Source organism: Drosophila ficusphila, unplaced genomic scaffold, assembly GCF_018152265.1.
Source record: "Drosophila ficusphila isolate 14025-0441.05 unplaced genomic scaffold, ASM1815226v1 contig_414, whole genome shotgun sequence".
Classification (NCBI taxonomy): Eukaryota; Metazoa; Arthropoda; class Insecta; order Diptera; family Drosophilidae; genus Drosophila; species Drosophila ficusphila.
Window position 1 is genome coordinate 19,259,160 of NW_025064328.1, and position 12,689 is coordinate 19,271,848.

The 12,689-nt window shown below is 44.2% G+C and overlaps 1 protein-coding gene across 2 annotated transcripts in view; it reads right to left on the reverse strand.

Moving 5' to 3' along the window:
* The window catches only part of LOC108094279 (GTP-binding protein Di-Ras2), a 34,330-nt gene that overhangs the window by 12,156 nt on the left and 9,485 nt on the right, over positions 1 to 12,689 (reverse strand). For both annotated transcript variants that reach the window (XM_017194772.2, XM_017194773.1), the window contains exons 2-4: positions 5,563 to 6,062; positions 1,427 to 1,594; positions 322 to 431 (exon numbers count right to left, since the gene is read on the reverse strand). In XM_017194772.2, the coding sequence (XP_017050261.1) occupies positions 322 to 431; positions 1,427 to 1,594; positions 5,563 to 5,727 (443 nt within the window). In that variant the 5' untranslated portion in view covers positions 5,728 to 6,062. The remainder of the gene's footprint in view (positions 1 to 321; positions 432 to 1,426; positions 1,595 to 5,562; positions 6,063 to 12,689) is intronic.

Genomic DNA, 12,689 nt, shown 5'->3' on the forward strand with positions numbered 1-12,689 from the left:
CCTTTCATGTCCCGCTGTCACGCTCTCCCTCGCTTAATTTCATTTCTAGCAATTTAATTGCGCCGCTTGCCTTCTGCCTTTTGCCGTTTGCCTTTTGGGTTCTACCATTACAGCTTTCGTGGGGAGGACAGAATTTATGGCTCGCTTTTAATTCCACTTTGTTGCGTTACTTATGAAAATTGCAGCTGTTTGGTGGTTTGCGGCTTTGTGCGGCGGGCTTTGTTGCACAACTTTTGGCAGTTGCCCCTAATTGCTGTCGCATGCAGCAGCTGTTGCGCGTTGAATGCCGCCCGTATTTCGTGCAACTAATGTGGGACTTACCGTAAGCGCGGCAGCTCGCAGAAGACCCAATCGGTGACCTCCTCCAGCTTGACCTCCCTGTGGGTGGTGGCCAGGTCGGCCTTGTTCCCGGCGATCACGATGGGGATGTCCTGTGCAAAGGGGAGATTGGAATTAGCAGTGGTTCTCGGAGCGGAACAAGAATCCTTCTCCGCCCGAAATCGGTCTGCAGACAAAGCGTATTGTGCCATAATTGATACTCGCCTTCACAATGGCGGCGCTCGGCGGAAACCGTGAAAGCGCCTCGCGAACAATGGCAGCAACCATCTCACAGTGGTAATTGCGGTTAAGTCAAGCCAAGCGACTTGCCTACACTTTGCGGTCAAGTGACACGGACTTTGATTATTGTCCTCCTAAGCTTTTCCTTTAAAATACATCTACTTCTACGTGAATCATTTGATTTGATTTTGAGTTCGGGCATAGCACATTAACTGGCCAAAAATCTTTTAATTTATTCTGAGTTGTGAATAAAATATCCATTTAAAATTAGACATGCGTCAGCGTCCCAGAACCTCAAACTTTGAAGTTAAACTGCTAAGATCACTGAAACTACTTTAAAAACATTTAAAACTGATTCTTTTGACTTAACTTTATGTTGAAATATTATTAAAATTTATTTTGACCAAAGGCGAACGCAGAACAAAATTCGTAAAATTTTTGATTTAATGTATTAATGTACATAGCTTTCTAACCGTGGCAAAATACAATTTTTTAAGTATTACTATGGCCAACACAACAATTTAATGGTTCCGAATTGAATGTAAATAATTCCAGTTATTGTTTAACAGTTCCTCATCAGAATTCTTTTCAACTTAACATGTTTAATTGCTTTTGGTCCTTTGAAATTTTTTCCTTGAATAATCTTGAATCGGACCCACTGTGCCGCGTTAGAACAAGAGCCTGGCGAAAGCCTAAGCCTCTGCCGCTTGGCTTGACTGCTGTTCCCTCAAAGGAAGCCCTCATAATTGCTTTTCGGACTGTGGCGGAGTGCAAGAGCTGCTCTCTGGCGGGTGCTCCAGTCCGCTGATTACATGCAAAATGCAGGAGGGCGCTGCACCCGACACTGCACACTGCACACGGCACTCACCTGGAAGTCGCCGCGCTGCTCCCGGATCTCCTCGAAGCACTGCTTCACGCACTGGAAGCTGGGCGCTGATGTCGCCGCGTAGACGAGCATGAAGGCGTGGGCCGTGGCGATGGACAGGCGGCGCATGGCGGGGAACTGCATGTCGCCCGACGTGTCCAAAATGTCCACCTGCAAAGGACCAGCGGAGGAAAGATGAGGAGGATGGTGCTGAAAAATTACGTGTAATTAAATTTAAATGGCCCTACAACGGCATTAAGCGTCCGTCTATTTGAGAATGCCTGTCGTGGATGACAGTTTGCTGTCGAGCGGTCGCGGTTTTTAATTGACTCGTCACAAAGACAAAATACAAAATTTAATTTCAAGGAAAATCGCATTATTACCTCATGATAAGGCACATGAATGGTATCTCATTTAATTATTGATTTGATTACACTGCGTGGCAAAAAGTTTCCTATATATTTACACATTGTTGAAAAGCTTTTTAAAGATGTTTAAAGCCCTTGTTATTTGGGGTCTTCTTTTGAAATAAATTAAAATGATTTAGTATTACATTTTGAGAATTTAGTTGTTAATTATTTGGTAAATAAAAAAGGAACCATCAATAAGGTATTATTATTTATTAATTATTTGAATTCAATTTTTATGAAGTTTGCAATTAAGATCAAGTTAACTTCCGCAAAAATGGTTTTTATAACATAACATAAATAAATCAAACTTTTTTTTCTTAAAAATCTTTAAAATCGATTTCAGCATAATACCAGAAAAACTTTATTAAAACTTTTCGTTGAAAAAAAACTAAAAATAATCAACATTGAACTTAGAAATAAAACTTCATCAGAGCAACTGACGCAAAGCGTGTCTTTTTTGACAGAATCAACCAGTTCCCAAAACGACTTCGGCGACACTTTGTTTTAAAACGACGTCGCTAGCTGAAAACTTTCTGTTTTCTTTAACACGAATCACTTTTAATAGAGTGCTTTTTAAGCGATTTCCCCACATAGTGCGCGAGGACGAAGACTGTGACTGTCGATTGGTGGCTCCTGAATCGGGGGTCAGGGGCCAGGGGTCAGAGGTTGTGTCTCCTGTCCCGCGGCCGTTCAGTGCTCACTTGATGCCAACTAATCCCCGTGTCAGCATCTGTTATGTTGTGTATATAGCCACGTGGCGTATACGCGATACGCATTGAATGCGATCCGGAATGTCAATAGCACGTTAAAGCCGAAGAGCTGCGGGCAATGCCAACCGTTTAGCCTTGTCAGTTTCGCCTTCCCTTCCTTCCTTCCCCTTTCCCCCTTCCCCCCTCACCACTAACCACTCCCCCCTCTTTTAGCCCCTCCCCCTTCGCCCCATTCAATATTGACAGCCATTGTGGAGCAAATTTGTAACGCATTGTTTGCCCGAAATGAGTAAACTTTATTAAAAACACTTTACAGAATGACACAATTTATACTTCTGACACCATTTCTCGTCGGTCAGCCATTGTTCGTTGGCCTGGCTTTGGCTTTGTTCAACCAGCCACGTTCGAGGCTTCCATTCGGCCTGCTGTGCGGCACATCGGTGTGCGTACACGAAATTGCTTTCAAAGAGCGGGAATCGCTTAGTGCACTGTAATGTTCCCATTTGGTGGCCACATGCTGCTCCGGCAATCAGTCACAGCGGGCTGCTGGCTCTCCTTGGAGCCCTTATACCCGAGCACAGTCATCGCAAGTTGACCGGCTGGAATTGATTTGAATGCACCTGGCTGGCAGGAAAGTGCACCGAAGGTGGCCGGGCATAAATCACTTTGGGCCTTAGTGACAGCTCCCGAGTGGAATTCAATCCGGGGGAAGCAGGCCAAATTAATGGATGTGAAGCCCGTCGGTCGCTAAAACGAAATTAATTAAATCGAAGTATGTCCTGGATCCTGGAGGGAGGGAAAACCAAAGTCTGGAAAGGCGCCGCCGCCAAGGGTGTCAGTGTCGCCGAACAACAACCGCTCCGATTCAATTTGGCCAGCTTGAAGAGCTTGAGGAGCTGATAATAACGACGCCAACGCTCATCGCTCGTCGCTCATCGGTAGTCTTCCAGGCCACCTATTAATCAACTTTCAGGCAACTTTTGTTCGCCGGTGCCTGAGCATGTGCTCGTGGTGTAAGACAAGTTTGAGCAGCACATAATCAGCTCGAAGAGCGGAGCGTTGAATGATGTTCCATCAGAAGTTTGCACAGTTTCCTGTGGCGCGACATGGTCGTAAGGATGCCGCCGCTTGGAAGGCAGCTGAGATGGCTTTCAGAGGTTCTGATTCAGGACAGGGCCTGAATGCCGAAATGCTGGGATGCTAGGGAGCTTCCCATGGTTATTTACAGTCGATTAGGACCCGATTAAGACAGTACACAGCACTTATCAGTTTCCGGTGCGTTTCCCCTGGCTAACAAGTTATTATCCATTAATTGCCGCTCTTGAAGGGGCATACTAAAAGTGCTTTCCGCCCTGGATAGCGATTCTTTAACGGCAGCTCTGGTGGCTCGGCGGGCTGGGAAATGGCCCACATTTTCCTCGTTGTTTCCGCTGTTTTGAGCGTGTGCAAATTTGATTAATGAGCCTCCGACCACGAGATTGCCGGGCTGTCAGTCAGTTTGTCAGTCGGTCGAACTGGCGTCTGAAGAAGCGGATAGAACCCTGCCTCGAAACTATTCACCCCCGACTGCCGTAAGTACATTTAAATCAGAGAAACCCCGTCCTTCGGTTCATGTTTTCATCTCGAACACATGTAATCATCCCGAGCTGCGGCCTCGGGCGGAGCTGTCTGGATCCAGCGACCCCAGAAACCACCAACCACTTCTGCCTAACCCACTTGCTCCCAAATAGGCTTTCAGGAGCTTCTCGATTGCCAGGAGACCGAAGAACACGTGGCTCGGCTAATACTTTGCATATGGAGCGTAATGTCTTCGCTGCCGGCGGAGCCAGAAACTGTGGAAACTCCCCAGACATCCAATTAGTAGATTTCTACCCAATTAATGGGCTTACCGTTCCGGCGAGCTGATGACCACAACGGTGATTGGGTTAATGAAGTCGCCCCTAACTGCTTGTGGCTTAAATTATTCGGCCGAGCTGAATTGCCGAAGTGGCGTATCAAAATAATGCATTTCAAAGAAGAGCACACTTGTTTGGCCTAAGGGTATAATTTTAAAGTGTTTTCATGTTGTCGGAAAGTGGTAAACGGTTTTCCCTGTTGCCAATTTTCATTAAGAGCAAATAACTCAGTCGGAACAATGCCAACTTGTTCTTTCAGCTTTAACATAAGATAGGCAGATGTGTTTTAGGAATTGCATTGGCACCAAAATATGCTTGAGTATTTGAATTATATTGAATTGTCTTTTTAATTGAAGTACTATAATAATTGAGTAATGATTTTTTTCTTCCGTAAATGAACAATTAAATCAGATAAAGTTTTGGGGTCTAAATATTTTGTAAATGTCATTTTTTTTCGAACGAACAATGACGAAACTCATGTCCTTTCAAAATGATAAAAAATTTAAAAAAGATAATTTATTTGCTTATATTTTTTTCAGCAGAGAACGAATTTGTTTGCTTATTTTAATTAGAAGAAATCAAAACTATATCAAAAAATTGATTCGTTATTATGATTTTTTTCACCTACAATTTTCTGATTGGAGAAACCGAAGTATTATAATTTATAATTAGTTCGGATGAACTTTTTCAGTAAAATTAATTATACAATTATATAGAAGCTTTTTAAATATTTCCCTTAAAATAATATCAAAGAATAAAAATTGTAAGAAAATGTAAGGTGTAAGTGTCTATATAATTGTTAAATACAAAGCTAAGTGTAAATAAACGAAGTTATACTAATAAACACGTTTTAAGTAGGTCCTTGCGAGATACGAATAATTTTTGTAATCGGAGAATACGGAGAATATTAACAAGGTAATTATGTTGTGTAATAAATATTAATGAATAGGTCTGAAATGGCTATTGCGATGTTGACGTCTTTTAAGCTTGTATATAGTAAATATGAACAGCGGAATCCCGCTTAAATGGCAAATGTCAGCAATAAAGGACAGGGAACACACGGCTGGCGTCGTGGCTCTCCGTGGACTCATTGCATTGCGACCGGATGCAGTCGCAGGACTCACCTTCAGGGTGACGCCCCCCAGGTCGTACTCGCGATTGTAGAGATCCTCGACGGTGGCGCGGTACTTGTCCGTGTAGGTCTTGAACAGGAAGCGCTTCGCGATGGAGCTCTTGCCCACGCCGGCGCCGCCCAGAAGGACGAGGCGAATGCGCTCCAGGTCCGCCATGCCCTCGTCCTGTTTAGAAATCGCTTGTCGTTAAGTGGAGGGCCCTCGCCTGCGATTGTTCGGCTTCGTTCGCCTGAAGTGGAGCGTCCTGGATTGTTTGTTCCCTTATCCTCAGCGCTGCATTACGCCGCTTTTGTGTGCTTGAGCCAAAGTCGGGGCATTATAAGTCCGAGCACTTCCTCGATTTCCGCTGCCAGCTCGGTGTTTAGCAACACTTTCGCCTCACTCTCCACATCACGGGGCAGTCGAAGGAGCAGGAGGAGGGGGAGGACAGCAACAACCAGCCGCACTTCCGGCCCGACAACTTCCGTTTCCGGTCGCCAAGTAGTGCGAAGCTGTGGATGCAAATAAAGTGCGAGAACTTTGATTTAGTGGCTTTAAGTACGTTATAAAAGTAACTTTCGCTGCGATAAAGGGTAAATTACTTAAGCTTCGAACTATAACACAAAACTTTTATGAGTTTTTATACCAATATCAAAGATTAAATTATAATTAATAAGTAAGTTCAAATAAGTTATTTTTATTGGTTTTGTGTGGGCTTAAAAAATAGCTATCTTATGATTTAATGGATTTCAATATTTGGTTTGTCTATTTACCTATTTGTTCATTAATTAATTATTTTCATGTGAGAAAAAAGACATCATTTGCACTTATTTTGAGTAAGCAATTTTTATGTTTTTTAAATTGTTATGATCTTTAAAGCTAACAATTTTTAAATTTGTTGCTTTTGAAGATTAACAAATCTTAAAAAACTGATTCTGCGGTTGTGAAAAATTTTTAAACAAAAACAAACAAAGCGTACAAAAATGTTTTCCTAAATGTGGTTGAATTTTTCTTTTTATAAACCTCAACTTATTGGTACTGTTATTTATAACAGTATATGAATATAAACAAAATCGGCATCATTTGAATAAGCTCTGCCTCAGTTTTCATAATTTTACCCTGAGGCAACCAAACCAACGGATGCAATATGTTTTCAAAAAGGATTTGCAAGTTTCCCGTTTCGCCGGCAACTTTGAATGCCATCCATTTCTGTTTGCTGCCCCTGATTGGCTTTGCCAATTTGGCTGCGCCGCCGAGCTCAAAGTATCTGGAACTGCAGTGGCATGCTGCATCCTGCCTGCTGCCTGCTGCATGCTGCATGCTGCATGTGGCATGCAGCGCACTGCGTGTAATCATAATCTGCTCACGTGCCCGTCCCACAAATCAGATAAACGTACGGGCGCGCTCGGCATTCGGAGGTCGGGCCAAATAGCCCGGCATCGAAACAAACTGATTCGAGTGGGGCTTCTGCGGGGGCCTCCGCCTCCCCGGTGCAATCCAAATAAGAACCCGAACTGTATGCCTCATAAAGCAACGGACAAACACGGCGGCCGATGGAGTGGCAAAGAGCACTGGCAAAGGCAAAGGCAAAGGCAAAGACTTCGCTCTCCACATGGGCACGTGATGTAATGTGCATGCTAAGTGCAGCCAATTCAATTTGCAGGCAGCCCGTAGTGCTGTAGCTCTGCAACTCTGGGTTGTTAAAGCCAGCCATTTGCACCTGTGCCACCGGACTGGCACTCTGCTCCCCGTAATTGCAACTTAATATAATTAGGTTTCCGGCAAACGCAATTTGTTGCAATCAGCTGCACAGATTGCCGGTCCTCAGAAGAGGACGAATTGCGTTAGACAAATTCGGTTAGCTGCCTCCGCGTGGAGATAATAACGATCGATTTCGGTGAGGCTGCATCGGCAGTTAATTATTCCGGGCTAATGAACTCGCTCCATAAACTAACAAGCTGCTCCTCCCACCAGGATGCACCTGCCTTTCCTCTTGGACAGGTGGTTTATGACCTGGTGGAGTTATGACCTGGTTCGTTTTGCCGAGCAGTAAAGCTCTGCGTTAATGGGAAAATATCTGCTGCGACCTGTGACTTTTATATCAGTAAAGCGTAAAACACTCCAGCAAAGTTTATTATTCTTCGCGTATTTACTTTCATCCTGGCTGCAAACTTAGGGAATATCTAATGCTTGAATGCTTGAAAGTTCCCCCTCTGGCGTCGTATTTTTAATTCCTCACCTCCTCTGGTCGAGTTTTAAATGCAAAACGCACCTGAACTCTGCTGCATCCATGCAAATTCATAACTATTTACATGCGCCGGGATAATTTCTGATGAAAGCCCACTGGCACGAGAGATTGTGTTGTTTTAGCAGCAGCAGCAGCAGCCGAGTGCATAATAATTTGCATATAGTTTGGCCAGACGGCCTGCCGAAAGCATTGAGCATACGCCATGTGGGACACTCTGTTTGCAGTTTGCAGTGGAGGTGCTTCAGATAAGCCGAAACCGTGCGGATAATGACATAATTGGATGGAAGAGGGGAGGTGGTTGGATTTCCCACGGGCAGGGTAAATTAGAAAATTTAAATATCAATATTAAAACTCGAAGCTCTCGCCAATTTCCCCCCGGGGACTCTATTTTGAACATGTCCCACGGTTCCCGGAGCAGAGACGCAACGCAAACTTTCGCACACGCAGCAGCCTTGAAAATGTTTTCCCATACAAAAATTTAATTAAATCTACTAGGCCCACGCCGAAGACAACTGCCAACAGCTGTGGAAAACATAAAAGAATTGCAAACGCAGGCCAGAAGTTTTCGCTTTACATTTTAAAGCAGGCCGAAAGAGCAAAACTTGAATTAATTTTTCTGTTTTCCTCAAATAAAAGCGTTCCTGTTGTTGACATTTTTTGTTTTTATCTTCCCGGCTGCGGACCACGGACCACGGACCACGGACCTCGGAGAACAGAAACCGAAACATGTCATCAACAACTCAAAGGGCAGAGGCCCTTTAAAACTTTTCCGGAACGTGTTTGCTCCAGCGACGCAGAACTGCAAGGAAAGGCCGGAAAAAACGGGAGGAGGAATAAAAAATGGGAGCTCCCTTTTTACGGTTTTCCCGGAATCAATTTATGGTTTTGCCCCTGCGATTATTGCGAATTCGTTCAGCCGGCTTTTGTGGCGGAGGTAAGGGGGAAATCGTAGCCCGGAAAAAACACACAGATTGGCAGGCGCATGTGAGACGGAGCGTCCTATTGATTAGTTTCTTAGGGGATGAGCCCTGGTCGGGATGCATTCCCCGGCCCGGAGGCATTTAAAATGTCATCAAAAGCACATTTGCCTGTGGCCGCAACACGGGCTCTCCTGCAGCCAAGGAGGCACAACGACTCGGAGGCACTGGCAGGGATTGGCCATGACTCGATAACAACCGAGCAGTTTGGCTTAGGGACTCAGCTGGCCAGGGATTAGGTTTACGCTGTCACTCGAGTCTGCTGCCCGGCCAGCCGGAGAATTCGAAACTTTCGTATCTGCCGGGACAGTCGAAAAACGTCAAACAATGTGTGCGAGGGCTGAATTTATAAATATTTATTAGCAGCATTCCAATCCGTCCTGCTGCGATCCCGAGTTGATTAAAATGCCTCGGATACCGCAGGGATATCAAAAGTTGCCCCGACATATCACGAAAAGCCGCGAAAAGTTGCCGGCTCTCGTGTTGCAAGTGGCGCGAGTGGAGGACCACTTCCGCCCGATCGCACCAGGCATCTGTGTTGTATCTGTGTAGCCGCTTTTGTTGCAGATGATGGACATGTGCGTTAACCTTCCAGCCATCGCTGTCACACAGCGAGAAATAAAGTGTGGTGCGAATACTCAGTCATCCCTGATGAGGGCACAGCGAGTGCCAAAGTAACCTCGTTATTGTTGGGACCCATGTCCTTCAAGATACAAACAGTCGGGCTTGCCCAAACAAACACGTCCACAAAAAGGTTGCGATGGAAGGCTTAAGTGTTGTTCTAGGAAATTTAAAAGCCAAAATCTAGTTTCTGTTGTTCTTACTTGCATGTATATCTTTCACTATAACTCTCAACAAGAAAACTGTAGCAAGAATCAAATAAAAATTTACCCTATCAACAAGTCTTCTAAAATCTGACCATTATTAAAAAAGTTGCCAAAAGTTTACGAATAGGCAACACTTTCTGTTAGGGGAAAGTGAAAAGCGGTTATCTCATAGTGTGTAAGCCGAGAAATTTAGAAACCAATCGCCATCAATATCAATCAATTCAAATAAAGAATGTCAGGTGTGTCTTTCAAATCTTTCCCAAATAAATCGAGTTGAAACCTCAGTCTCAGAAGTCACTTCAACCACTGCTAAGATTGTAAAGGATATTTCTTCTTTGAGAGCTTTCCCTAATACTGTTGGACATTCTTGAGCAGCTCATTATGTAACATAAAGTAGTAATTTGGCACAGAAATAGTCCTTTCTTTACCGAGAATCCCATAACTCAAAAAACACTTATAGTAAAATAAGGTTTATGTTTCAGACTTTCCATCAGCACCTTTCCTGCAAATTTGTTTTTACACTTTGTAAGTTGCTTTCGTACTTTGTGAGTTGTAAACAAGTTACTTAATTGCAAATAATATTGCGCTATAAGTTGCTGGCGCTCCAACTCAGTAGTAATTTCAAACCGTGCGTCCGTTTAAGATGAACCCAAGCTTCACTCAACCGAAACTTCCCAAATGACTTGAAATTCCCTGGTTAGCCACTCTTTGACCGCAACTAATTGCAGTGGGCTTTCGTTCAAACTGATTTGTTTGTCGTTTGCGAATGTGGGGCTCGCAAAATGAATTCCATTATGTTACGGTTATATGCAGTAAAATTTGGCAGCTTTATTGGGGTTGGGCCTTGGCACTTTTGACGACTATAAAGTATTGCGTTTTATGTGCGATTAACTTTCGGCATGTGGGCTCTCCTGCTGTGAGCTGCGGCTTTGCGGTGCTTAAATCATAAAGTACGCTTTTATGTTGCATGCCAATCGTCGCGTCATCTGCCATCTGGCGCCAAAGATCCGTGCTGCATGCGAAGGAATTAGCCCTGTTTTCAGCAACTCGGCGATTTATTGCAATGGATTTGAACTGCTAATGGGCCCGAAAACGGCCGCAGCGATAAACAAATGATTTTACGATCCAGATGCTGGTCAGAGGCTCGGCGTTCCGGCCTCATAATCACACCCCTTCACCGCGTCACCGCGTCACGTTCTCGTTTCGGCCATTTGAGCCATATAGGGGCAGCTGTAGTTGCCGGCGGACCGGCTTAACGATTACAAAGTGGCGACGCAGAATCTAGGCCAACAGGCGCTGCCGTTAAACTGTTGATTACTGCGATGAAGGCATCTCTAGATTGTCTCCCTGCCTTCCTGCTTCCCTGCTTCCTGCTCCAGCTCACATTTCCTAAACACCTTTCCACGCTTTTCCCGGCGGTGTGCGCTATATTAATCTGTGAGGCACGGAGCGATGACATAAATACAATTTCGGGTAGGAGTTGCGAGGACATCCCCCTTTTCACAAAGAGATGGGCTCCGAGGTAAACCTGTTTGCTTATTTGTTTAACTTGCCATTCATTACATATTCATTAAGGTAGATATTAAGTTAAAATTCAATTTTAAATCACCATATAGGTTAATTTATTGTTCGTTATTTTAGATGGTTAGCCAACTCTACCATTTAAAAAAATATCGATTTTTTTGAGAACAAAGCATTTGTTTAGAGGTATATTTATACGAGAATTAATCCCTAGGGGCATAGTTAGCCAACTTTTCTATGGAAACTGAACTTGTTAGCCTTCAATTCACTTTGCTTCGTTCTCCATTAAATTTTACATGAAGTCTGCTTTCAATGGCTGTCAAATACAAGCCAAATTGCTCAGCTTCTTCAAATTTTGACAGGAGTCAACTGACAGATTCCTGTGATTAGGGCAGAATTTTCCTATCATTTGAGTTCCGGGGTAAATATCTATTAGAGTCTAAGAGTCACAGTGCAAAAGAACAGATTTGGTTATAATAACCTATGGCTTTAAATAAATATCATATAAATATAGTGTGGAAACAGTATATTTAGTTACAGCAGCGAAATAATAAAGGTGTGATTAAGTTAAATTGCGTTTAACTTTTTAAACGACTTGTAGAATTGACCAGCGTGGCAACTCAAGAGCTCGGATATCTGAGTTTATTTTAATATGGCTAACAATCCACTTAAATTTAAACACTTTTATGGTGGAATCCCCCGAATCCCCTCTACGCCGTTAGACACTCTTGCTTGATGTTTTATTTGTACAGCTCGCCGAGTATAAAAGTATTTCAGGGCTCGTCAAGGGATGGAATTTCACAAGCCACAGAGGAGCAGCCTGGCGGACACATATCTGGCCTAACCAGTTCCACGATGGAAGCGTTAGAGCCCTTTCCTTCTGGCTCAATGGTGTGCAGAAAATGGGTCACTAACTGTTACTTATTTATACTAATCACGGCAAATTGCCGCCGAGAACAGCGAGCATTGAGCTTGGAGCTCGGAGCTTCAAGCCTGAAGCTTGAAGTGGGGTGTTTGGGGTGTTTGGGGTGTTGGAAGGACTCGGCACATCAGCCTGAAATGGTGGCAGCGGAGAGCGCCTTTTATCTGTCCGACTTAAGTGTTGTTAAAAACTTTGTTGGGCCGTCTAAATTTAGAAGGCGACGACAACGACAACTGCGACGTCGACGAGGTTGAGGTCCTTTTGGCCGCCCGCCATTCGGGCAAACAGTTTGCACTTGAGCTGAGCTCATTACGACGCCGGCGAAGCCTCCAGATCCTTCGGGCTCCTAATGAGTAAGTCTGTGGGGAAAAAGTCAGCTGCAGAAACAACAAATTAGCTGCAGCACCCCGAACCCGATGCAAAATGGCGAGCTTGAGCCGGGTCGTGTTGCTGCGGCTCGGCTAATTGGACAATGGGAACGGAAACAGGATCGGAACGAGCTCTTGGAAGTTGCCCAATAGACTTTGGGTCGGGTAACATCTAAGGGGGCTTAGTTGTAGCATTTAATCGACTTGATTCACTCCTTATCAGCTGCACTCCACTGCACTCCAATCGAGTTGCAACGATTCTGCAATCAGGGAAAG